We start from the raw sequence: 25549 nt of genomic DNA, 5'->3' as shown, positions 1-25549 counted from the left end.
TAAGCAAGGACCTGTCCACTCTACCAGCAGGCTAGCTACAGAATCTGCCCCAAGCAACAACCTGTCCACTCTACCACCACGCTAGCTACAGAATCTGCCCCAAGCAACAACCTGTCCACTCTACCACCACGCTAGCTACAGAATCTGCCCCAAGCAATAACCTGTCCACTCTACCAGCAGGCTAACTGCAGAATCTGCCCTAAGCAAGGGCCTTTCCACTCTACATTATTTTTCCAATTAGCTTTGAATCTATTTTATCAGACACATTTTTCAGCACTTAGACTTGCACGACTGCATTATAGTTTGAACAGTATTGTTGGAAACTATTGCACCAGCATCGAGCGTGCATGATTAAATGGCCCACTGTTTCAAAGGAAAAATTTGGATATGATTGCTGTCCAAAATGTGCATTCCTTTGAAGCATGGTTTTAAATGTCTCTTTGTAGCAATTTATTTCTGCTGTGTGCTTTTCATATTGGTGTGTATCCCAAAGAAACAACGGGAGCAACAAAAAGGGCAACACGTCAAAAGGAACCTGCAGGGATGGCTGAGCAAGAAGTGGCAAAGTCTGATTTTTCCAACAGCGACTGGCGCGAGTTTGAGCCAGGTGCTTGCGGTTTGCGGTGTACATTTGTAACACCCATGCCCACGCCCCTCATTCTGGCGAACACCCATGGAAATAAGATGTCCTTTTTATGTGAGGTCTGCAATTCCTCTATCGTTCACATTTCACAAACTATGTGGAAATATCACCCTATTAAGTAAATAAGGTTTTGGATGAATTTTACCCTTGGGCCTGATGTGCAAATAACGTTTAGTGGAACAGAATGTCTGCTTGCTGTGCAAAATTGTAACATATTTCACCTAATAGTTTTAACTGCTTGCTATAAGACTTGTCTTGGATACTCACCCAGAACAGTGAGCATCAAGATTGCTTTATGCTCTGCCTTCCCAACACTGGATTTGGTTATGACCGCAATTGCTTCAAGATGGCACAAAGGAATGGTTTGTTCAGACTCCCCTTAAAATCATTATCATTACAACACACATTACTTTCACTAAATCATTGGTAGTTTGGAACAGTGTTCTAATGTTGTCGATTTCCTGTTATGGATCATACAGAAACAACAGTAATGCATTAAAGCATGCAATAAAACCATAAGCTAAAACACAAATTCATCCTTATCATCATCATAATGGGTAATGCATACAGCAAGTACATTTCATTAATTCATTTGAACGATGATGGATTCAAGTCAGTGTGTGCATATTGGGTTAGAGTGCCTCTTTCCTTCTGATGAGCCAATGTGGCAGCATTGCCTAAAATATTATGATTTACCAAATGGGTGTCTTTATTTGTCTTTATTCTGAAACACTATCAACCCAACCAGAACAACACTCCCACCCAACAAGCACTCCAGGTAAGCCATCAGTTTCCACTGAGGCTCACCCGCAACATTCGCTCCGCTCCCACCCGCTCACCAGATCCATCCACAATGACAACCACGAACAATGTGATAAGTATCCCACGGTAGCACACGCCCATCACTAAGGAATCACTGTTAATGTTAACTTGCATCGCTCGCTTAGGGAACTCTCAATATTAGCAATCTCCCACTACAAATGTACTCTCAAATCTAGATATAACAAACCATCTATGTCTGTTATATTATGGAAACCTCCTGTATTATATGCTGAAACCTACTACAATGTGAAGACTAGGCCTCTATCCCACTATATAGGATTCTCAAATCTAGGTGTAGCCTCCATCTTAGTTTATTTCATAGTGGGGCGGACTGCGCTGTGAAGCCTGGGCCTCTCCCCCACTATACAGGACTCTAGGATGTAGGTGTAGCCCCAACCCTTGTTTATTATATGTTGGAAACCTACTGCATCACGGGACATGGGCACCTCTCCCACTGCACAGGATCCCCAGGTCTGGGTGTAGCCTCCATCTTTGTTCATTACATGGCGAAGCATGCCGCATTGTGAGACCAAGGCCTCTCTCCCGCTATGCAGGGTTCTCAAGTCTAGGTGCAGCCTCTTTACCCATATTTTATAGTGAAACCCTACATAGAGGACCCCTTAAGCTAATCCTATCCACCAATAAATGCCTTTATACTGTAAACAAAATGTATTCGAAACCTAGGCTCCCCCAATGGTATATGACTCCCAAATCTAAGCCTGTTCCTCAGCTGCACTGGGCAAAGATCGAACCAGCCAAACAATTTCAAAGCTTACGGTACATATATCTCACACCACCAGTGTGGACACAGGCACGGCCAAGCATCCATGCAAGGTAGAATGCTGCTATGGCTATGTTCATACGGTCTAGCGCCACACATAGCCATCTAGACTGAAACACCTGACGTACCTCAACACCTCTGCCACTAGCATGCAGCAACTACCAACCGAAAGGAACACAGTATAGCTGGCCACACATTGACTCTCTCAACAATAGCAATCTATCGCAAAACCCTCTACAGCACCCACTCATGTGCTTGACCTCTCTTTGGGCTGCTTAGTCGAGCCTTGCTGGGCACCCAAGCCCTAGACCGGCAACATGCACACATGCATCTCCTAAACTACTTAAACTTTTCAACCACACTGTGGACGGTCACTGAGGGTGTTCCAACCGAATAAAGCGCATTGGGCCACATAAGTGGGTATAGAGCGCTATATAAATAACCAAATACAATACAATACAATTTAAAAGTAACCCCCTTGGCCAAGTCTGTTCAATGAAAAAGAGACCTATATTTTTTTAAAGGGTTCTGTCAATTTAATGCAGTGCATCCAAGGGCTCTATAAGGTGATTTTACATGTGACATAGATAGCACTAAGACACTTTGTTGTCTTATTGACTTATCATTGACTTATCTCTGGCTTGTTGGAAGTGCTCTCTGAAATCCCTAGGTCAGTCCACGCTCCCCACCTTGCGGGTTGCCATTTTGTGAGACCATGGCTAGATGCATGCTTCTAGCCTTTCACACTGGATGCTGAGCGGCCTAAAACATCTGTGCCGGTCCAAGGTATTAACACTGTGTGGAGATGCAGGAAATAGCAAGGTTTCAAAGGATTGTCCAGAGCGAAGTCACAGATCTGAAATTAAAGGAAGTTCCATAGTTTGGAATAAAAATGGGTCACTTTTACTGAGAGCAAGTAAATCTACATTTCTCAATTGCTCAATTGCAAATGTCTAAGTTAAGTTATAGATGAAGAAAGAAGCAATTATGTAGGAAAGTGCAGCACCACCACTCTCGTCCAGGCTTTAGAGAAGTACGTATGCACCTGAATTATAAAAACAACGTCAAAATTCTCTCCAAGCAATGGGGTATGCTAGTGATAAGGTTCTGGGTGCCACAAGGCACTGATATTGTGGAACCTCTGTTTGCATCTGAGAGCAATGTCGCTGTCTTCTTCTTTGGGTGCTTCCTGACAAATTGCAAGGGATCTCTCCCTTTTGAGGCATGGCTGCCACACCCCCTAACTATCCTGTGATAGATATCTCGAATTACCTCACCAACAACAGACCTTGCAGCTATTCATGGCTAGTTCATAGAAAGGTAGCCATTGCATTGCTTGTTAAGCTCCAGGTCAGGGGTCTACAGCATTTACTTCTCAAGATATTTTGGAATACAACTCCCATGGTCCTTGAATGTTTTGTATGCCGGTTAGATCTGATAGGAGTTGTAGCCAGGTGAAACTACAGTGATGGGGGTGACAGCTAGTCCTTGCTGGGTAGAAAGGGGTTCAAATTTCCATACGCATGCATGTATACAATAGCCCCAATCACACTTTTTCAGGACATGTGCTGGTCACATAGATTGGTCAAAGTATCTGCTGTGAGATATAGTTCAGAAGGATTGGAGAACTGCAGCTTGGCTAAATACACGCTACAGTACTTGACTTCCGCAATGCCAGAGAAAACCATAATCTGTAATGTTTCTGTGGGGGAGACTAACTCTCCAGTCCAAGAATTCATTAAGTTAGATAGACCTCTTGGAGAGAGATACAAGTTATGACGTGGGTCGCACCGCACTATGGGACGTCCCTCGTCACAGGAGGCCATGGCCCTGCTCATTCCATGACCGGGACAGTATCAGACAAACAGGCATTTGTGTGGTCCTTGGTGTCCTGGGTCTGTATCATGCAGGTGCGTAGGTTCCCCTCGGTGGGGCCTACAATAACTGGTGACGAAGGTGAGATGTGCAGCACAACATTGCACGCGCTCCTGCACCTGTCGAGTGCCGGCGTACTCCGACTGGTGCTCAACAGCAGGGCCCGCCACTAGCTGATGAAGGAAACGTTTCAGCAGCCTCAGGAGGGGTGCTCAGGCAGCAAGCCTTACACTCCCTGCATGTCCATAGTCGCCTCAACGTGGCATTTAAAAAAAAAAGAAAGCTACCCATAGGGAAATAATGCTGAAAGAAAAAGCACTGAACTGGCTCACTGAAAGGAGAAAAACATAGAAAGAAACAGCAGAAGCGTGACGTTACAGGATAGAGGAGCCATCCCCAGTGGAACTCCTTTCGTCAAGTGGCCAAATAAGCTACTCTGGCCCTCATTACGAGTTAGGCGGAAATTCAGCGGTAAATCTAATGAATTATTATTAGCGCCACTTGGTCTGATGGAATTTCCACCTGATTACAACTGGTGGTGGCGGTGTAATTCCCCATTGGACACAACAGGGATTTTTTTGTGGATTTACCACAGCGGAATTACTGCCACGGTAATTCCACCAATTCTGCCAATTTTTCAGCATAGAGTGGGAAGATTTACCTCCACGGTTTTCCTGGAGCTAAATCATCCACTCAAAAACGAACCTCATAATTTGGCATAGTGGTGAAATTGGCAGTAACTCATTTACCACAAATTTTACCACGTACCGCCTAACTCATAATGAGGCTGTCTGTGTTTAAAGACAGTATTCAGAATGGTTAGAGCGTGCTGTAAGGCACTCAGATGGACAGTGATGACCTGGGTGAGGGGGATGTTGTGTCTTCATCCTCAGCCATGTCAACCCTATGGAAGAACATCACACTACAAACTGGTGAACCTTCCACAGTAGACAATAGGCCATGCCTTGTCTGTCATGGAAATCCAGTTCCTGAGTTTGAAGAGTGTGAAGCTCCTGCAACATTTGGTCCCTAATGGAATATGAGGCTAGACCTGTTGAAGATGTTCTTCACGGACTCCAGAGAAATTGAGGATGCCCCTAACAGTCAACTCTTCTGTGCTATGCTGGAGGGCAAGTCTATAAAGTATTCAAAACTCTCCCAGCTGGAGATGTCTCCTACAGGACAGCCTCAGTGCCTATTTCAGTCTTCTAGAGAACCAGGACTCTGAAAGGTTCCACCTAAGATAAGCCAGTCAAAGTGCATCTCAGTCGCTGGACATGTTTCATGCTCGCTTACACCAACTAGACATGTCATATGCATTGGTAGATGAACAATAGAAGATCCACTCGCAGATCATTCAGGACACCTTCTCCGCGTAGCTACACAGACAGGCTCTGGGAGAACCTGACATCTCATTACACCGGATCTTGGAAATCAGTTGGTCCTACAAGTTGGCAGAGGCAAGAGAATCTCATATGGAGGAGGAAATTAAATCATTACAGGTGGGTGATACTCATGCTACAAGACCTTGCCCGGCAGTATGGTAAGGAGAGAGAGGAGGTGGGTGGCTCAGGCTGCAGAGACCAAAACCTGCAGCGGTAACAAACACCAGGTGCAACTTGTGTGAGGGCTCGATACCCCAAATTCAAGTTGCCCTTCAGTAGGCCAAAGCTGCGCATGGGCTAGTGAGTCTAACCATTTTGCTGTCTGAAGGGCAATGTGGACAACTCCTGGCCAAGTTGGCGGCACACCTCGCAACAGGGTAAAGCCAGTCTGAGTAGTCGCAGTCATCAGAGAAGACCCATCTCCCACTGCAGTGCCAGAGCCGGAGGAAAGTATCAAGGGTGTTTTATTTGTTTCAGCAATCAGCTGAACTAAGATAGGCAAGTGTTGGTCCCCACGCTTTTCAGTAACTGCGCCGTCAGAGCAAGTGCCATTGCTTATAAATACAGTGTCATCAGTGAACGTCATGCTGATGGCCCAATTCAAACTTCTCCCCCCACCACTGAGATTGGCAATGCCAACGATCCACATTTTAACTTATTGGTACACATCTCTACTCCCACTGGATGGCGCATTCCATACATGAGTGATCCTTGAGGACATGCCAGCAACCACAACATTCTGCGTCATTCCAATAAGCAAAGTAAACATTGCTTAGCTGCGACACAGAGAACGAATTGGGTTTTGTACTCTTCACTCACCGGAGAATGCCATTGCACTTGCAATGCAAAGTGGAATTGCAACTCAAAAAGCTGCATGGGGATGACATTATTGAAAGGGTGACATGCCTGACTCTAGGGGGCTCTCCAATCATGGTAGCTGAGAAACCAAACCAGTCGGACAAAATAGGCATTTTCATAGGCACAAGGTTATCCGACCGGGTCATCGGGCATGAATGGCACCCAAAACCCACAATGACACCCGAGCAGACCTACAAAGCTCCTGTGTATTTTCCACAATTGATTTGAAAGAGCGGGATCACCAGGATCCCCTTCAGGAAGATTCCAGACTGATTTGTGTTGCACATGGGCCTTTTTCGCTACAAGAGGCTCAGCTTTGGGGTTTCATCAACGTCTGAAGTGTTGCAACACACCGGCAGAGGGGTGCTGACATGACCCCCCGGGGTCATACTTGTGTGCAATAACAATCTGATATATTCCATGTTGGACCAAGAACATTTTCTGCAACTATTGGCAGTTTCCCAAAGGCTCCAGCAAGAAGCGCTGATGCTAAATCATCCAAAATGGAGGTTCATGCAGCGCAAAGTCGAGTTCTTCGGATTCACATTACAAGGCAAAGGAATCCCTGTTAACACTCGCAAGATGCATGTCATAAAAAAAGGTCTGTGGCACCCTAATCACTGGCGAGGTGAGAAGCTTCCTCAGCATGGTGAAACACAGTGGACGCTTCATCCCGAATCTTGCAACGCTGGTGGAGCTGTTGCATGACCTCACGAGGAAAGGCTGTGCCCTTGGCATGGACATGCAACACTATAGAACAGTAAGCGTTCGAAAATTCAAAAGTGGCCCTAATAGAGGACAAGGCCATGACTGTTTGTGTTACCCTAGCCGACGATCATAGACACCAGCCCGGTGACCTTCTTCATCTTGACCAAGATGTTGCACAATGGCCATTGGAATGTGCAAGCAAGGCTCTCACACTAACCGAGCAATGCTACTTCTAAATACAGAAACATCAGCAGTGCTATGGGGATTTCAGCACTTTCACTGATATATATTTTTGGGCATCCCAATTACTGTGATCACTGACCACACACCTCTTCTGCCTATCATGCATGGCTCAGCACCATGACAGACTAAAGAGGTGGTTACTTCAACTCCACGATTATGGAGTCACACTGAACTTTTCAGCTGACACCGACAACCCGGTGGACTATCTATCAAGGCATCTGCCTAAGAAGGCCACAATGCACAAAACTGGAGATGCAAGGGCAGAACAGTATGTCCAGATCATGATCCAGGCATCGGTCCCCAAGCACATGTCTTTAAAAGACATAGCCCGCTTCATAGCTTGCCACAAAGGCATTCAGATGCTACAAATTGGGAAATAGATCATTGTTCTCCAGAAACACATCCACCCTACTGCCAGCGTTCTAGCATCCCTCCAATGTCTCTGGAGAGTGAGAGCACAGTTCTGCCAGCCATCCCCAACTGGATAATCTTGTGTTACTCCAGATTGGTGATGCCGCCAGATCTTATACCACAGGTTGTCCAACTACCTCACGCTGGTCACCAAGGAGCATGTAAGAGAAAGTTGAGACTAAGAGAAAAGGTTTGGTTTCCAGACCTCTAAAATGTGGTGGATTCGTTCCTGGCACGCTGCATGTGGTACCGGGTGACTACAGTAGCGCCTCATCCTCCACACACGGTGTCACCACAGAGGAACATAACCCCGGGGCAGGCGCTCAGCATAGACCTTGGCACGATGCTGAACTCTCAACACCTCCTGGTAGAGCTTGGTGACTTTTGAAGGTATCCCGAGGTTAAATTCCTATCATCCACAGCTACCTAATATAATGGGTTTTCCATGCATGGGGATATCTTTTAGAGTTTGTGGGCATGCTAACTTTATGTGTTCTAAAATATGCATTAATTGAGTTGCATTTCTTAACATCTTTAGACATGTGTAACATTCTCAAATGAATACCCAAGTTGCAAAGCAAAATACATCCTCAAATTCTCATTTTATTTTTGTTCTGATGAGGCGGCATTTAATTCAATCTTTGCATAGAAAGCTTTTTCAGTGGCCTTGTTCAAAATTGTATTATTGATAGTATTGCATTTGTTCTTTGCGTTTCTGCTTTTTTCTTATTTTTCCACAGACATTTGGTAGGCAGATTACCTTGAGGATCCTTTGATTAACTATAACGTACATTATGCATTATCAAAGGATTCACAGTATTAATATTGTTATCCAATTGCACTTTGTACAGTGTTAGACAAATGACCCCAGTTTAAAGACTGCACAAAAACACACAAAAATACCTTTCAAACTATGAAACTATTTTCTATTGACCATATGTATAGAATGGAAAAAATAGAAAAACAAAAATATTATCGAAGGGGATCTATGAATAGAGAAAAAAGTAACACGTAAAAAAATATATATCATCTAAGAAGTCAACACAGCGTGTCAGAGTTTAGAACAACTAAACGATTTTAAAAAGTACACCTAATTACAGCCCTATAAATGTTCCCTAGACATCAGTAAACTATAGAATAACCAGATTCATTTCTTGAGGGCACTAATCTCGCGCCGACCACTCTGGTTGGTTTCTTGGCGTATGGGGCAGGTAGCCATACGGAGTGTGATCGGGTCATCCATAATGTGTGTGCCATTTTATCTGTCTTTGGCCAATATATCAATGTATGAGGTCATGTCTAGAAATGGTTGGTCAAAACCCCAGTTCTTTGGCCGGATGGTTGATAAATGACCCATGTGGGCGCTCATTTCAATTATTCTCGGTGCTTTTTTGTTTTATTAATCCAACGAAGTCTAAGTGCTGCAGTTTTGTTCTGGCCAGACATGTCTTTGCATCCCACAAAAGCAGCTTGAGTTATTTAGCAGTGGTTTTCCAGCTTTTTGAGACATCACCAAAAAACACATTAGAACATGTTCACGGGAGCCACAAAATATGCAAATGTAGGCTAAGCTGCACTGAATGTAAGTTTTTCCATGTGATTAACTTTTTTCTTGTATGATTTATACTGGCGCTTTATGCTTTGTATGGCTGTGTGGTTTTGCTTCTGTTTACCTTTGTTTTCATTTCATTACATTTCGTGTAGCTCTTGGCACTTGCTCCCCCCCTCCACTCAACCCCAGCCTTGTGATCAACTCGGCATATGGAGGGGGAGCAACATTTTAGGCCCCCACCTCTTGAAAACTGCTGCATTCACTGACCTCAAAATCGAGGCAAACGCAATGGACAGCAATGGGCCACCTAAGTTTCCTGCTTCTTCCATCTACCTTTGCTTTAGTGGACTAGGAAAAAGACAGTAGAATGGTCACTTGCTGACTGAGTAAGCACCACAAGTTCGTGCTCACTTTAGCATTTTCAATGCAGTTCTCAATTAGCTGCACGCTCGCACATGCGCTTTCCGTTGCCAGATTTGAAAGAATCTGAGACAACACGCATCAGAACCGATTGTGCGGTCAATGAATCATCTGGAGAAAAGAAATGCTGAGGGGGAAATGGACTCAAATGAAATTGGGTTGGAAAAGAAAAGTTGTGAAGTGAATTCACGTTTGACGCCTAGTTGCATGCATGTAAGTATAATGCATGCACTTTAATGACCGTTTTAAATATCAGGTCTGGGGTGGTATGCATTTAATTGCAAATCCTGCCACAAAGCATTGTGAACTTAGTTCCTGCTCGTTCATGTGAGGCTAAGAACCTTGGTGTCATCTTTGACAGCACCCCCTCCTTCTCTCCTCACATCTCTGATGTCTCTAAGAATTCAAACTATCAGCCGCACCTCCTCAGAGGTATTCTTCCTTTTTGCACTTTCCCCCAGAATCTCACTGTCTCCAGAGCTCTGGTCCTCTCTAGGCTGGACTACTGCAACAGCCTCTTTCTAAATATGCCTGCCTCGACTCTTCAACCCTTACAACTTATACAGAACAGGACTGCAAGACTTGTTCTTGGCCTCAAGCCCAGGGATCACATCTCTCCAGCTCTGACATTTCTTCATTAGCTCCCTGTGGCTGCAAGGATCAAGATCAAGACCGTTTGCATCGTCCACAAAGCGTTCTGAGGCCTAGGACTGCACTTCCTCCAACGTTCTCTTCCTAAACATCTTCCTTCTTGAGCTCTCTGCTCATCCACCTCAAACTCTCTGAGGGTCAGGTGCTTCTCCATGCAGAGAGTGGGGGTTAGATCTCTCTACTCAGCTGGAGCCTCCCTCTGGAACAGCCTCCCTGCCTCTCTCAAACTTGAGCAGAACCATCTCCGGTTCCGTTTCACTTCTGCTTTCACTCTTCCTTTCCCCTGCTGATCTCCCTGACTGCTCCGCACACTGGTCATCTGGCTACCCTCTGAACTCGGGGCCCAGGCTCCTACATGTCTATTTGCCCTTGCACTGCCTCCGGGTTCCTCCGACACTTAAGGGTCTGCACCTGCGACCCCACAGTCCCTTCTCTCTGTGCTTATGAGCCACCTGCTGGCTGCACTTTTTGAGTTACCTGCACTTCTCCCTTCCTCTCGCCCTGGCACTTCTTCCCTCCCTCTTCCCTGCATGTGCACAATCTGAATGACACACGGCCTAGTAAGAATGTTGTTTTGTCCTCCCCTTGTTTCCCGCTCCTTGTCTTGTTGCGCCTAGAAATACGTGTGTACAGGTGCATTATAAATACCATATCATATATCATTCGTTTAAATACATTGGAACCGCAAACGGGCATTGCTTCAAAACATTTTGACTGCTCGCTGAGCTTGATGGATTGATTTTCTTGTCTACTTAGTTGTTTGTTAACTTTTCTGCCATGAGCATTTCCTCTTTGCTACCAAAATTCCAGGCTTGTTGATGGATCATATATTTTGTCCTGGACAGTGACCATCAGCTTGATATTAGCAAGATCAGAGATAGTTGAAGGACAAAGTTTCATTCCAACTCAAAATGTAGCCCTGACAATAATATACTTCTTTGGCCACAAGAATTGATGTATTCCAGCTTCACACCAACCCTTTAAGGGTATGAGCACAAATATCAGAATAAGCACATCAGACTGTGGGAATATTTGTTCAGGCCATTGGTATTGGGTGGGAAACATATGGTAACGTGACCTAACTCTACGTACCCTTGTGTTTCCTGCCATGGACACTAGGTGTATTACTAAAAACAACACAGACATGAAAGTGCCTTAGTATGCAACTGCTTTTGAAGTTGGAGAGGTAACACCTCTCTGCCCATGCTGCCAGGAACTATACCACAGACCCTCAGACTGTCTCCCCTCATCCCATTATAGGTAGTGTTCCATAGTGGAACCACCAGGGACCCAATTTACCACACACAGAGACCTCTTAGTGAGCAGAGGTGCATGATTTAGCCCACATCTGGTGATGCTGACTGGGATTCTGCATGGAACGCCCATTCTCATTTTGTAAGAGTCGAGAATTCCATCGTTCATGGGGGGGGGGGGTAGTGGAGAGTTAAGGAATCTCTTGTCCTGTCGCATTATATTGAGACCAACCTTAGCCTGGGGAGTTCATTCCCACCCCCAATCAAGGACTCCTGCAATACTTGCTTATGTTTGTTAGCGCTGGCCTTACTAAAGACTCATATAGAGTCACACAAATCCCCCCCACCCCTGTGCCCACAGCGAGCCAAGAACCAGGCCTGGGTATAGGAAAAATATCTGTATTTATTTGGAATATAGGTAATAGAGATCACACTAAAACGACACACGCCACCTTCTTTGTGACTCACAATTAAACTTCTTGTTACACAAATAAATCACGCAAGTTGGTTGGAAAAACTACAAATCACAATACTTTACTTTATACAGATTTCACTTCAAGAAATAATCAAACTGGTCAATGAAGAAAAGCAATTTACATATGCGATTTTCATGCGCACTTAAAAGGCTAGCAGTTTGGTTTATAGATTGGTAGAAATGCATATGCAATTATGATTTCACCCACACTTTTGATTTAAAATAAACACAAGGTAATTTAGTCATTTGTTTTCAGACCCTCCCCACCTCACTGAAAGGTTTGTGTTGAGGAAGTTGGACAGTATAAATTGTGATGATTTAAGAATGTTTTACTTTTATCCCCCCTCCACACCCTAACCAAAAGACTAGCAGACATAGGCATAACAGACACAGCGCTACGCTGGACTAAATCATTCCTAGCAGACAGAACTGAAACCGTCTGGATCAAACCATTCAAATCTACCCCACGAGTGAACGACTGTGGAGTACCACAAGGATCCTCACTATCACCACTGTACTTCAACATCTATCAAACCCCAGTAATCAGAATCTTCAAGAAACACAACATCAAATGCTACAACTACGCAGACGACACCCAAATCATCTACAAGATCGAAGACAGCCAAGCCGATCATTCAAACTTAACCGACTGTCTAAAAGAAGTCTTCAACTGGATGAATGCCAACAACCTGAAAATCAACCCAGGTAAAACCGAAATCATGATCATATCCAAAAACCAACAAAAGGAAACCGCCATCCCGTGGCCAATGGAAATGGGACCTGCACCATCACCATCTAAGGTAGTAAAAAATCTGGGAGTCCTGATGGACAACACCCTAACCTTAGAACCGCAAATAAACGCAACAGTCAAGAAATGCTTCTTCCTCCTCCACACGGCAAGAAAAATACTACCTTTCCTCTCCTTCACACACAAAACACTCACCATCGTCGGCCTCATCATGTCAAGCATCGACTATGCAAACAGCCTCTACCTCGGTATACCGGAATACCTACTGAAGAAGCTACAAAGGATCCAAAACACAGCAGCCAGACTACTCCTCAAACTATCCAGAAGAGACCACATCACCCCGGCCCTAAAAACACTACACTGGCTCCCAGTAAAACAGCGCATCATCTTCAAAACAATGTGCATAACGCACAGGGCAATCAGCGGACAAGGAGCAGAATTCCTACAAAAGAAAATAACAATCTACAAGCCAACGAGACCGCTCAGGTCAACCAATGAAATCCGACTGGAACAAAAACCTTACATCAAGAAGAAACTCGGAGGAACCGCTTTCTACCACCTAGCCGCGAAAACCTGGAACAGCATCCCAAAAATAATAAGGAACACCAAAGATCACCTCAAATTCAGAAAATTACTAAAAACCTGGCTCTTCAAAACCAGAGACTAAAACCGAAACAACAATAAGACAAATGACTCAACAAAAAGGACCTTGACACAGGGGTCCACCTGCGAGACCCAGGGAGACGGAGGCAACGACTCCAGCCAACCCTCACCATCCCCCATCACCCGTACAGCCACAACTAGGTACCACGAGCTGTGGAACGGACAAGACACAACTAATCACCACACAAACGGAAGTATGGACACTAGTAGCTGCGCTAGTCATGTGGGGGGATGAGGAGCATGCAAAGTTATTAAGGGAGCGGGCGGAGGGGACAGCTAAATCCTCAAACGGCCTCGAATGGAGAAAAAAAAACGAGCACGTACCTCCTGAGGCACAGGGTGTACAAGCATCCCGTCGTGTAAGATTACACGAGCCCAACCGGCTCAATCCAGGATAGAGATGCCAACTAACCAATACCACTAACAACTTCCTTCTCTGCATACACCTCTCAAACTCCAAACCAAACACAACCACAAACCTCCAGCACAGCAAACCGCACGAACTTCACTACACTGCAACAACAAAACAAAAACACACATAGACTCGCACATCAGCACACGACGACTACCGGCCGCATACACCCCAGGCCCAGCCGACGGAACCACCGGGCTGAGGCTGCCAACAGCACATCACTGCAATCTTGCACTTTTCCAGCCTCCACCCACTAACCCACCCCTCCCTCCCTCTTTCAGAGCCGCCAGAGCGCCAGGGGACCACTCCGGTGGTGATAGTGCGCGGTACAAATGACCTTTAACATTAACATTAACTTAAAGGCCTGGGTTGGGTAAGCTGGACAGAACAAATTGGGAGTATTTTAGAATTTTGGTTTCAGATCCCCCTCCACTTAAAGGCCTTTGTTGGGGAAGCTGGACCAATAGGATTCCCCCAATTAAATTACAGTCTATAGTTTTCAGCGCACACTGGGAATGAGCTTGGTTAATTTCGAAATTTTAACAAAAATCACCCTCTGGTGTTCTGCCAAGGGGAATTAATTAAATTAATATGTTTAGTTAAATAGGCTAAGGACCTACACAGTTCCCCCCACACCGCCACTATGAGGGGAAAGGATTTAAGGTAAGCAGATTGCCCACCTTTGATTTCAATTGGCCCCATTCTACTCATATTGAAAGCCTCTGTCTAAAGTTCAGGAAAGCCACATGTATTTCAGGACTCTCTCTGAGGACAGGGCAGGGGTCTGGTCACTCCTCTCTCAGGGATGGTCCCCAGCTCTTCACCATAGGGCCCAATCAGCTTGTAGGCCTCCCCAGCAATAGAGATCTCCATCCAGATACAATTTCAGCAATCTTCTTCCTTGTGGCTATCAGATGGTAATTTTCAGCAGCTCGCTCCTTTCCTCATAGTACATTCGCTTTATATACCAGTGATGACACCATCAAGATTTTAATACTGGGTGATGTCCTGAAAGAATTCTTCCAACCAAGATTGGACAGTTACCCTTCTCTCTACCCCCAAGTCCATCCTCTCTAGGAGTCTGGAGCAGACATATGGAAATTCTTGGAAAAAATCTAGTTATGTGTCAAAAACGTTGTGATTTTCTAGTAACTGCCATAATATATATATATTCCGCTTCATCTAATCATGGGGAATTTAATAAAACAACAGCCGTGTCTGCACCATGTTGCACGGCCGTTTGGCAATTTTCTGCTATTTTTACAAAAAGCATAATAGTTATGCATATGCAACTTGCTCCCCACATTCCTAATTTTACACTCCACCAGTTCGCCAACTCTCAAATTCGGAACATGTTCAGAGCAGTCAGGAACACCTTTTAGCTGGTCATTACAATTCCCTAAATTGCAGATGGATAAGTTTTTATATCAACAAAATCACCTGGAATTTATCTAAAAAATGAAACATACATGTAGTCAGTGTGACATGTGTTTCCTGGGAAAATGCAACAATTGTGACAGTCCATTTAAACAAAGGGAATCTTCATATGTGCAAATATGAACTGCCCTTCCTACAGTCCATTTGCCAATTTTAGCCAGCCTGTGACCAGAGTTTATTTTTATTAGCCTCTTTGTTGTTTGAATTCAGCCTTGATTGAAGCCCCTGTTTTCACACCTCCACCCTACAATCCGATCATGCACCGGCTAAAACATTTGGCCTACACAGAACTGCCTTCAGAGACAGCAGGTCTAGGGAAACCTGGTTTTGGCACCCTTTGGGCAATCCACATTTTATTGCTCTTGTAAATAGTGGGGATGCAAACCAGGCTTTCAGTGGGGGAGTCCTTTGTGAATTTTACCCAGTGACCCACCATTTATCCCTCGTTGAAAGGAACTCACATATTGCATTTTCTAACCGCAGTCTTGATTCTTTGACATTCAGTGTGTTTTACTGATCAGGGTTCAAATTGCTTTTGTGATGTAAGTGCAGGGCTGTTTCTTTCAGTCATTAATAAAATACACTTTTAATTATCTGCTGTTCATTTTACCGCTGAAAAGTGAGTCTGAATTGTCACAGTGCGCCACCTTTTGATGGGTGGCAGTTTCAGTAACAATGCTTCATTTATTTCTCAGCCAGTAATGTGATGTGCTTTTCCAATCTGCACTTGGTTCATTTTTGTTTGAGCTTTCTCTGGATTTTAATTGCAGAAAGACACCCATATAGTCTGCCTAAATAGGCCCCTTTTCAGCATGCAGGTTTCTGAATGCGGGCAGGTCATTTCCCCAGTGTACCCTTTAGTTCCCTTGATTTGGGGCCTTTGATTACACTCCACAGACCCCCAAAAGCCCTCTTCTGTGAGCAGGGCAAAATGGTCTTCATATTCTGACTCTGTTGGCTTCACCATGTTTTGTAATAGGAACATGCACCAAGAGTAGCAGAGATTCTCTGCTTTACATGCCCCTGGTGTCCCTTCCATAAAAAAGCATGGTGTCCCTGTATACTACATTCTATACAACACTGAGATTGGTTGGCGCAGGAGCCACTTTTTACGGTGACATGGCTCTAAATGGATTAATGAATATTTTGTAGGTTGTACATATTTTCTTATATCAAACATGGATATTTGAAAAAAGTAGATGGTTTGTCGTGGCTAAACTTCCTACACTTTCAAAAAATAAGTAGGAAAAATGTTCACAACTAATGATTTTGGTATTTTAACATGGCAAATGCAGAACGAAACATTCACAAATGTTGACTGAATTGGAGTTGCATTAAACCTTCAGACCACAATTCATTCTCAATGTGGTGCCTGTTTTTTTCGAAATGCCCACCCTTGCTGAGACTGAGTCTGCATTCTACTTCAGTGTCTATGTGCATGACCATTTCTCAAGAGTGGGTGCAGGGCATGCCCATGTTGTTATGATATGATACCATGTCACAGTACATCTATGCAACCAGAACACAACATGAAGTTTGCAGGGAGGCTGCAAAACAATTCTAGATGTTCTCAGCACATGTACAGTCTCATACAATCAGAGTACATTTATTGTAACTGAAATGTGAGTTATATTGTTAGAGAGCAAATAAATACTTATTTTATAACACTGTTACTGTAAAAAGAGTTGAACTAATTATGATTTCCTGAAACTGTTATTTTCTGGGGCATCTCTACTTGCGCCCTATAGTTGTGCTCCCTTGGACCTTTCCCAAACCCATGCATTTACATTCTAATCCCCTTACATTTATTTATTTATTTATTTATTTATTTATTTATTTATTTATTGGGTATTTATAATGCGCCTATACACAGTGTGTTTAGACAAGAGTGTGGAAGAAAAGGGAGGACGAAACAAAAATGATCCTACTAGGCCTTGTGTAAATGTCAACATTTAGAAACATTTCTTAATCTTCCCATTCCCCCATTCCCCCATTACCCACCTATTTAACAATGTTGCTCACACCAACTACTCTGATGTCCTGTTCATTTTGTCACCCCTTTTGGTTGTGCCCCCTAAGAGGCTGTAGTATACCTCCATGCTAGATTATACCCGAGTCTATTATGGCCTAGGCTAGATTATACCTGGGCATATTGTGGCCTGGTCCAATTTATACGCCCAGGCATATTATGGCCTATGCCAAATTATGCCCATGTAGGGCAAATTATACCCCCATGATATCAATAGTGTTGAGCGATATACACATGAATTACTAAATGTGTCAAAAAATGTTTTAAACTGTAAACACATAGGGCCTGATTCATGGAAGTGTTTTATAATGGCGAAACACCTAGGAAAACGTTCTTTGAATCAGGCCCATAAACTTTGATTGCTTCAACCATAAACACTTTAATCAGAAAAATAATAAACTTCACATAAAGATCAAAGATTAGTACCATACCTCTCAGTAGTTTTTACACATTAAACTAAAAGCACATATCTAACACTCTATAATGCTCACTCTAGTATAACTGTTCAAAGTTCAACACTGATAACAACATCAGAATTCTCATGCTTGTTTTCACGATAAAATAATAAACTTCATACAAAGATCCAAGATTAGTACCATACTTCTCAGTAGTGTCTACACATTTCAATAAAAGCACATATCTAACACTCTATAATGCTCGCCCTAGTATAACTGTTCAAAGTTCAACACTGATAACAATATCAAAATGATCATGCTTATTTCAAGATAAAGTGCATGTTCTGTTGTTGAATGCTGATTGAAGCATACGGGATAAGTCAACCAATCCATCGAGTCACCGACTTTTGTGTGGATGACAATGTCACAACTCAATAGATTCGCTGTGGCCATGATCTCGGCATTTGTTGCCCAGACTCTATCACAAGAGATGCGAGAAGTGTTTACATATTGATTTACATCTTGGTTCAAGTAGTCCTGAAGTTCTATTGTCAAGGCAGTTTTCATGTGGTGGATGGCGTTATCTCTGAGAAGGGATTAATTGTTTTCTGATCCTCTCAGGATGTAGGTGATGGCCCGGAAGTAGCAGTTCCCATCACCTTTGGTTTTATATATACATTGTGGTTGTCCAAGGTCCCAGCATTACCAAAAGTAAGGCCAAGAGTGGTGCTAAGATACATTCTTCCTGAACTTGGTAGTGGGTTGAAAGTATTGGTCTGCTTGGGTTTTTTAAGATAATGATGTCATCATTGTCTACTTGTTCGAGTGGTCTTTTGAGTGTCTTTTGCTTTGGGCATTCATCGGCAGAGTCATTGGGATAATCATCGGTGTACTGGGGTGGTGGAGAAGCCTCTGCATACTGGTAAATCTTAAGGTTGCTGGCGTGGTATGTATTGCTCAGTATCTTGTCGGTCTTATTATTCTTAAGTTTAACTCATCCCGTGGACAAGGATTCCAAAACTGTGTAGGGTCCAATCGAGCATGGTTCCATCTTTGAACCCATGCAATGCATACAGCGCTGATTCTTTATATAAATAGTGGAACCAGCAGTGATGTCTTTGTTGCTGTTGTGTTGGAAATCAAAGGCACGCTTCTGTTGTTCCTGGGCAGAATGGGTATTGGTACCGACAGTTGAATGGAGCTAGTCATGGATGGTTGTCAACGTAAACCAAAATTCAGGGGTGGCATTATTTGAAAAGAAAATGGGGCCCACAGTTTCATCTTCGGAGAGCTTGAAGTCTATGGGAAGCTTGGCCTTCTGTGGTCTCAAATGGAGTGCACTTGGTTGAGGCATGCATAGATGTGTGATACGCAAACAGAACCCTGGGGATGAACTGGTCCTAGTTGTTTCCTTGGTCATTGACAAGCTTACTAAGAGATTCTTGGAGTGTTTGATTGTCACGTTCCTATTGCCCATTTGTTTGTGGGTGGTAGGTGGATGAAATGCAGTGATCTGTTTGAAAATGCTCCATCAGGTTGTTGATTATTGAGTTCACAAACCTTCGTCCCTTGTCGCTAATCAGAGTGTCCATACAGCCAAGGTGGCAAATAACTGAGTTAAAAAAATGTGCTACTGACTTGGCACTCTTGTCTGGAACAGCTGTTGCTTCAGTCCACCCACTTGGAGAAGTGATCAGTGACAGCAACTATATATTTATTGCCGTTTGGTGTTTCCTGAAGGGGACCAATCATATCAATCCTGATTAGGCTCCATATTTTTCCAGGCACTGTTATCATTGCTGATTTGGGGATTTATGACAGAACATTATTCACAGTCTTTGACATGTTGGTGTTCTTCATTCCTTTCCAGTAATAATGGGCAGAGATTTTGGCCAATGTGTTATCTCATCCAAAATGACCACCCAAAATTAAGTTGTCATGCCAGACCTTCAAGATAGTTGGCAGTCAGCTTTTTGTGAGAACGTCCTTCTCCCCATGGTAAAGAATCCCTCCTTCTGCTCGATATGGCTTAGCTGTTTGTCTGAACTGAGACTTGCCATTCACACATTTCTCTGGAGGTAGATCGTAAATGCACTGGGGTACCTTTGTTGTGTTGCAGTGTAGAATCTCACAAGCTGGTCATACAGTTGGTCTTCAATGGTTGAGAACTACATTTTGAATACTTTGAAAAATAATTAATTTAATATACAAGTGGTGGGTGTAATGAGACGTCCTCTTAAGATTTTCTCTTATGAAATGCGTACATTGTTAAACTGTATACATATGGTTTTCACGGACTCGTAGCTAAGTTAACCTCTGTTAAAGAGAAGAGGAAACCTCCATAAACTCTTAAATTACCTTTTATCAAACTGTGAATTTACAATTCTGTGACTTCCAACAACACTTCAATGGAATTGCATGCATATTCGACTTCACTGCAACTTCACTTCTTTTTTGGATATCGACGGAAGTTTGTTGTCGACCTGGAGGGGTATGGTCTGGCCCAGTCTATTTTAAACCCACGTGTACACTTTGGACTAGGACACTTTATCCCCGGGGTATACTCTGGTCTGAGCCAAACTATACCTTGGTATATTATGGCCTAGTCTACATTATACCCAGGTATATTATGAGTTAGTCTAGATTATATCTGGGTATATTATGGCCTAGGCTCGATTATACCCAGGTATATATGGCCTAGGCTAGATTATACCCGGGTATATATGGCCTAGGCTAGATTATACCCAGGTATATTATAGCCTAGGCTAGATTAAACCCAGGTATATTATGGCAGGGTTTCAGGTGGGACATATTCTGACATGGAGGGGTATGGTCTGGCCCAGTCTATTTTAAACCCCTAGGTACAGTTTGGAGTAGGACACTTTATCCCCGGGGTATACTCTGGCCTGGGCCAAAGTAAACTTGGGTTTAATCTAGCAAGGGGTTATTTTGGCCTGCTACACAGGTCTTCCATTTTAACAATCAATAGTTTGAAATGTGTTTGTTTATTCCCTCTATTTTGACATTGTTAATACATGTTTTGTTCATTTATACTTTTTATCATTTTTATTGCTATTGTTATTTGTTTTGGTTATCGCTTTTTTCAGTGTATTGTCTTTTAAATGTATTTTCTTCATGAAGTCAATTATACCTTTTTGTTCGAAAGTAAATATATTGTATTCTTTATTAAAAAAGGGGTTGTGCAACAACGCAGCCCCCTACAAAACAGAGATATTTTGAGCAGGAATTAGGACACTATCATGAGCGTTCCGCCTCTGGTTCGCAGAGTAACTTTCTTGCAGTGAATGCAGCATTATTTATCTATCTATGCATATCTTGTCCACCAGATCATCTGCCAGATCATCTCTACTTGGCACACAAAAGGGTCCTTTTTTTGTGCAAACACTGACTTTACAGTTTGGGCGCCACTAATGTAACTTGTGCATTCTACTATTTCACCTCTGTCCATTTTTGTTAGGATTATTGATATAATTCATGCCTAGTTCTAACTGTTTTTTTTTCATTTAAGGAAAGAGAGGCAGAGAGAGGAAAAAGAAGAAGCCCAACAAGGAAGGAAGAACAGAGACTTCCCAAGAAAACAAGGATAGAGCAAGCCGGCGGGAGAGCCGGGAAGAGTGGGAAAACCAAGAGAAGGCGGAGCAAAAGAAAAGACGATCCCAGAACAAACACCCAAAATCTGCCGCCCTAAGCACAGCGCATTAAAGGCCACATGATTCTTTCCGATCCCTGATGCTGCTATCTCAACAGGATCCCCTCTCACCACTGGAGCCATGATGGAATAACTGCACCCACCGCAGCTGCTCACAAACATTCCAAGCCATACCTATACCCACCAGGCACCTATAGATTACGAAAGGGACTTGAGCGAGCCAAAAACAAAGAAAAGTGAATGTTCATGAAGAGGGAGTCTTCAAATCTTTTACCAGATATGCTTTTATGCATCTGTAAAAAACAGGGACGAAGAAGAAGAAACAAATAGACTTTTTGTATATAATGAATAAGGTTTTAAGCAATATATGAAAAACACCTGGACGAGCAAATTCCCCCCTCTGGGGAATATTTTTCAAGCTATTGTAAAAGAGACAAAGCAAAATATAGTTTAAATCAAAGGTTCCGTGTCCTTTCCTACATAACTGAGTCTGTTTATTGCTAAGCCAATTGCAAGAGGGGAGACCATCAACTGTGGAGGGACTGATCCTGTGTCTTCTCAATAGCTCGAGATTTTAAAATGCCAAGCCACAAGGACTGGTTGTCTTCTAGGCTAAAATGAGTGAACACTTTCCAGGTAGCTCCCAGGAGGGGCTCAGTTTGTGTCTAACGACACTCAGTTCCCGGGGCATGGCTCAATTGCTGGGACTCCAATGTATGACTTTCCTACGAATCGTTGGCAAGACACATGCATGCATGCATCTAGGAAAAGAAAGGCACACACCAGTCTAGGGTCCTTTCTGTGATCACGCAGGAGCTTGGCCCCAAAGCCTACACACAACAGGGTGTATCACAAACCTCGCAGGAGTGTGTGCTTGTGAAGGGCAATGTCGGGAGAAGGCAACATGTGATGTTTCATAAAAGAAAGCCAACAGGATGTGCAGCGTTCCAAAAAAGCATTTCACAAATTAAGAATTCTTGACCAGAACCACCTGGGTTGTATGCCCGCCCACTCACAGTGGACGTCCAATCTGGCCAAACGGATATTTCCAGTAGATACTCTGAAAACATTATTGGAGGAAACTTGTAAAAGGGAAACTGTATTTGCAAAATGCACACTAAACTACACAATTCAAAATAAATGCTTGTTATGTATTCTCATTCAAGTGCACCTCACGAAGAGTGCAAAACCTCTATAGTGCTACACAGGAAAAGGCTACCACGATCGGGGTCTATGCTATTTTATTAACCATAGCCCTTTCCATAAACAGATGTAATATTTGGGGATCTGAGGTAGGTGTCTGGGAAATAGTTGGCGCCCCTATAAGGGCGAGTTTTTTCACAACAATAAACAAAACAATGTTATTGAGAAAGCACGGCTGTTTTCTGGGGAAATGCACAGTCTCGGATGGCAGTCGTTTGACATCATAATTTACGAATTCATGCTTTGTGGTTTTTGTTCCTAATACGGAAAATGCATTGGTATTTTAGATTATACAGAGATTGGCAGGTTATGCAATGCTGGTGGGAATTTTCAGGGGAAAAACATGAAATAATAAATTAATTGTATCCTGTGATGGGCAGATATGTCTTGGGGTCATTTGATTCTGGGAGATTAAACATGGACCCAGAATTCACGTATACACGAGAAAGCCACAAGCAGCGCCATTTTGGGATTGTCATGATCCTGAGGATGACACAATCGCGAGGTCCTGGAAATGCTGCATGTAATGCACAGTCCTTCGTCCCTCCGGACAAAAACAGCAACTTGTGTAATAATCTGCTTTGTGAAGATTATGTAGGAAAAAGGATACCGCTACTTTAACTATATGTATCTGTTAAAAAGAGAAGCTAATACAATAAATATATTTGTTGATAGAGCTTTTTATGTTGTGTTCTATTGCGATGTGAGGGAAAAGATGAACTATTGGACTCTGACATTGTTGTGTCTTCTTTAAATTCGTATGGGTCAGTGCAATTTATACAGAAAATTGTACCCAATGGACGTGGAAGAATATGCCATTCATCAAATGTGTTTTATTCTCTGTATTTAGTATCTATCAATCTGTCATCTTTGTTATCCATATATCAATGTATCCCTCTTCTCACATCTCTTTTCTTCTGTCTCACGTGTATTTAACTCAACTTTCTCACTCTCTCTTTCCCCGTACTCCTCCCTCCCTGTGCTTTGCAATCTCTTCTTATTGTTTCTCTCTCATCTACGTTCCCTTTACTGCTTTGTGTCTCTTTGTCCACTCTTCTCTCCTTTCTGTCCATCCTCAGCTTATACATTAGGGGGACACGATTTTCAAAATAAAAAAACAGGGTGGAACATCGACATAAAAGAAGGACTACAATTTGGCAGTGGCACCAGGACTACACTTCAGTAGCGGGAAAACGGGCATGTGTATTCCTGACATTCCCCTGGACATACACTGTGCACATAGCTGGGACTGTTAGGCATGTTAAACACAAAGGAGCGTGTGCTCTGAGTGCTATTCCAGATCTGGCTATTAAGAAGCTTCCAGGGCAAACTCTGGCGCAGTCATTTGATGCATGTGACTACAGGCTGAAAGGTTGGTGGTTTGAGCCCACCATGGTATAGCAGAAAACTAGATGAAGTTTTGATTTAAAATTACTGAACTTATATATTTGGTTTAGAGCTATAACATTGAGTTGTTGCTAAATTCCATGATTGTTTCCCTGTTATCTTCATTACTCCCAATTCTCAACTTTTTCGTTTCAGTCTATGCATAATGATGGGTTTCAGCCCCACACAGACCCTTGTTAAGCAAGCATAAGGACAAAAAACCCTTCTAGATTTCTTCTATATAGCCCCACTATATATAACCCGTCATCCCGCTCGCCATCCTGCATGTCTCACGCCTGAGCTTAGTTCAAGGCAAACGTCTCAGGGGAGAGAGAGGGAGGAAGGTTAGGAGGAAAGGAGACTCAGACGAGGAAGATGAGGACTTTGAGTAATGAAGGTTACCGGTCTGTAATCCGGGCATTACCTCCTCGTCCCATCTGCCTCGTCACTTGTGTATACATAATGAGGATGTAGCAAGCTCAATTTGAACTAAGATGACCAATCAAAATCTGTTAGATGCATCGCACAACCGCTACTGTTATATCAAAATGCCGAGATTTAGGCAAAGGCAGTATCAAGAACAACCGTACAAGGCTAATTCTTATCATGAAAGACTGAAATGAGTGCTAGATGCTGTGGGAGAAACTAATGTGTAAGTCTACAATTTACCTTTAGGGGATCACTTTTCTGACGATAAAACAGAGCAAAAACTGCCCACGCCGACTTGTTGCAGATCCCGCAGCAGAAGATCAACTAAGCAACCTGCCATGGTCATTCGGGAACACGAAGTAACATTAAAAAAAAACAAGTGTCACAAACTACACAGACCCTGCTTTAAGGGATAGAACAACCAAACAGAAACACGTTCCCTGAAGTTCATTTGCCACTCATGCCTCCCATGAACTTCTCCTTGACCCTGGCGACATCCGATCATGGGCAGAGTTCCACAGATCCATCCTACACACTGCAACTGGGAACACAAAACTCCCCCAGGTGAACCTTTGCCCATATGACGAGCAATATGAGCCCTACACCTCTGCGATAACTGAGGGCAGCGCCAACATGTCAACCTGAAAACCATGGATAGGAGCATAGGGGGAAACACAGCATGATTACACACATATGGAACAAATAAACAGATCAGGCAAAGTCATCAAGGCCAAACACAAGGTGCCAACAGTACCCGCGGAACAACGCCTGATGGAATGTGCAGAAAGACATCAGGTCTATAAAGTAAACAAATGTGTATGACCCAAAAGTAACAGCTGTAAGAAATGTAGCACATGGGCACAAAGTCCCGTCCAAAGTACCCGGAAAGGGAAAAAACAAAACAGGGGGATTGAGAAGAGAAAACAGGAACAGTAAAAGAAAAGTATCACACCTTGGCAAACTGCATCTGGTTATTGTAGTTCGTACAATGTCTCTCCAGCACAGGCAAAGAAAACACACCCACAGTCACATGAAACAACCAAACCTGGCACCTAGAGAACAGACCCTGTGCAGCTAGTCTCATGTTCTACACACAGAGC

General features: G+C 43.3%; 1 protein-coding gene across 1 annotated transcript in view; it reads left to right on the top strand.

The window, feature by feature from the left end:
- RSPO3 (R-spondin 3) overlaps positions 1-23311 on the top strand; it is a 244542-nt gene extending 221231 nt beyond the window's left edge. Inside the window, exon 5 of the mRNA XM_069607503.1 lies at positions 21291-23311. Coding sequence (XP_069463604.1) covers positions 21291-21484 — 194 coding nt within the window. The 3' untranslated portion in view covers positions 21485-23311. The remainder of the gene's footprint in view (positions 1-21290) is intronic.
- Positions 23312-25549: the final 2238 nt, after the last annotated feature.

The sequence above is a fragment of the Ambystoma mexicanum genome, chromosome 4q (assembly GCF_040938575.1).
Source record: "Ambystoma mexicanum isolate Mex_15411 chromosome 4q, UKY_AmexF1_1, whole genome shotgun sequence".
Taxonomy (NCBI): Eukaryota; Metazoa; Chordata; class Amphibia; order Caudata; family Ambystomatidae; genus Ambystoma; species Ambystoma mexicanum.
The sequence above is the reverse complement of the archived record's forward strand: the minus strand, read 5'-3'. Positions and strand labels throughout refer to the sequence as shown.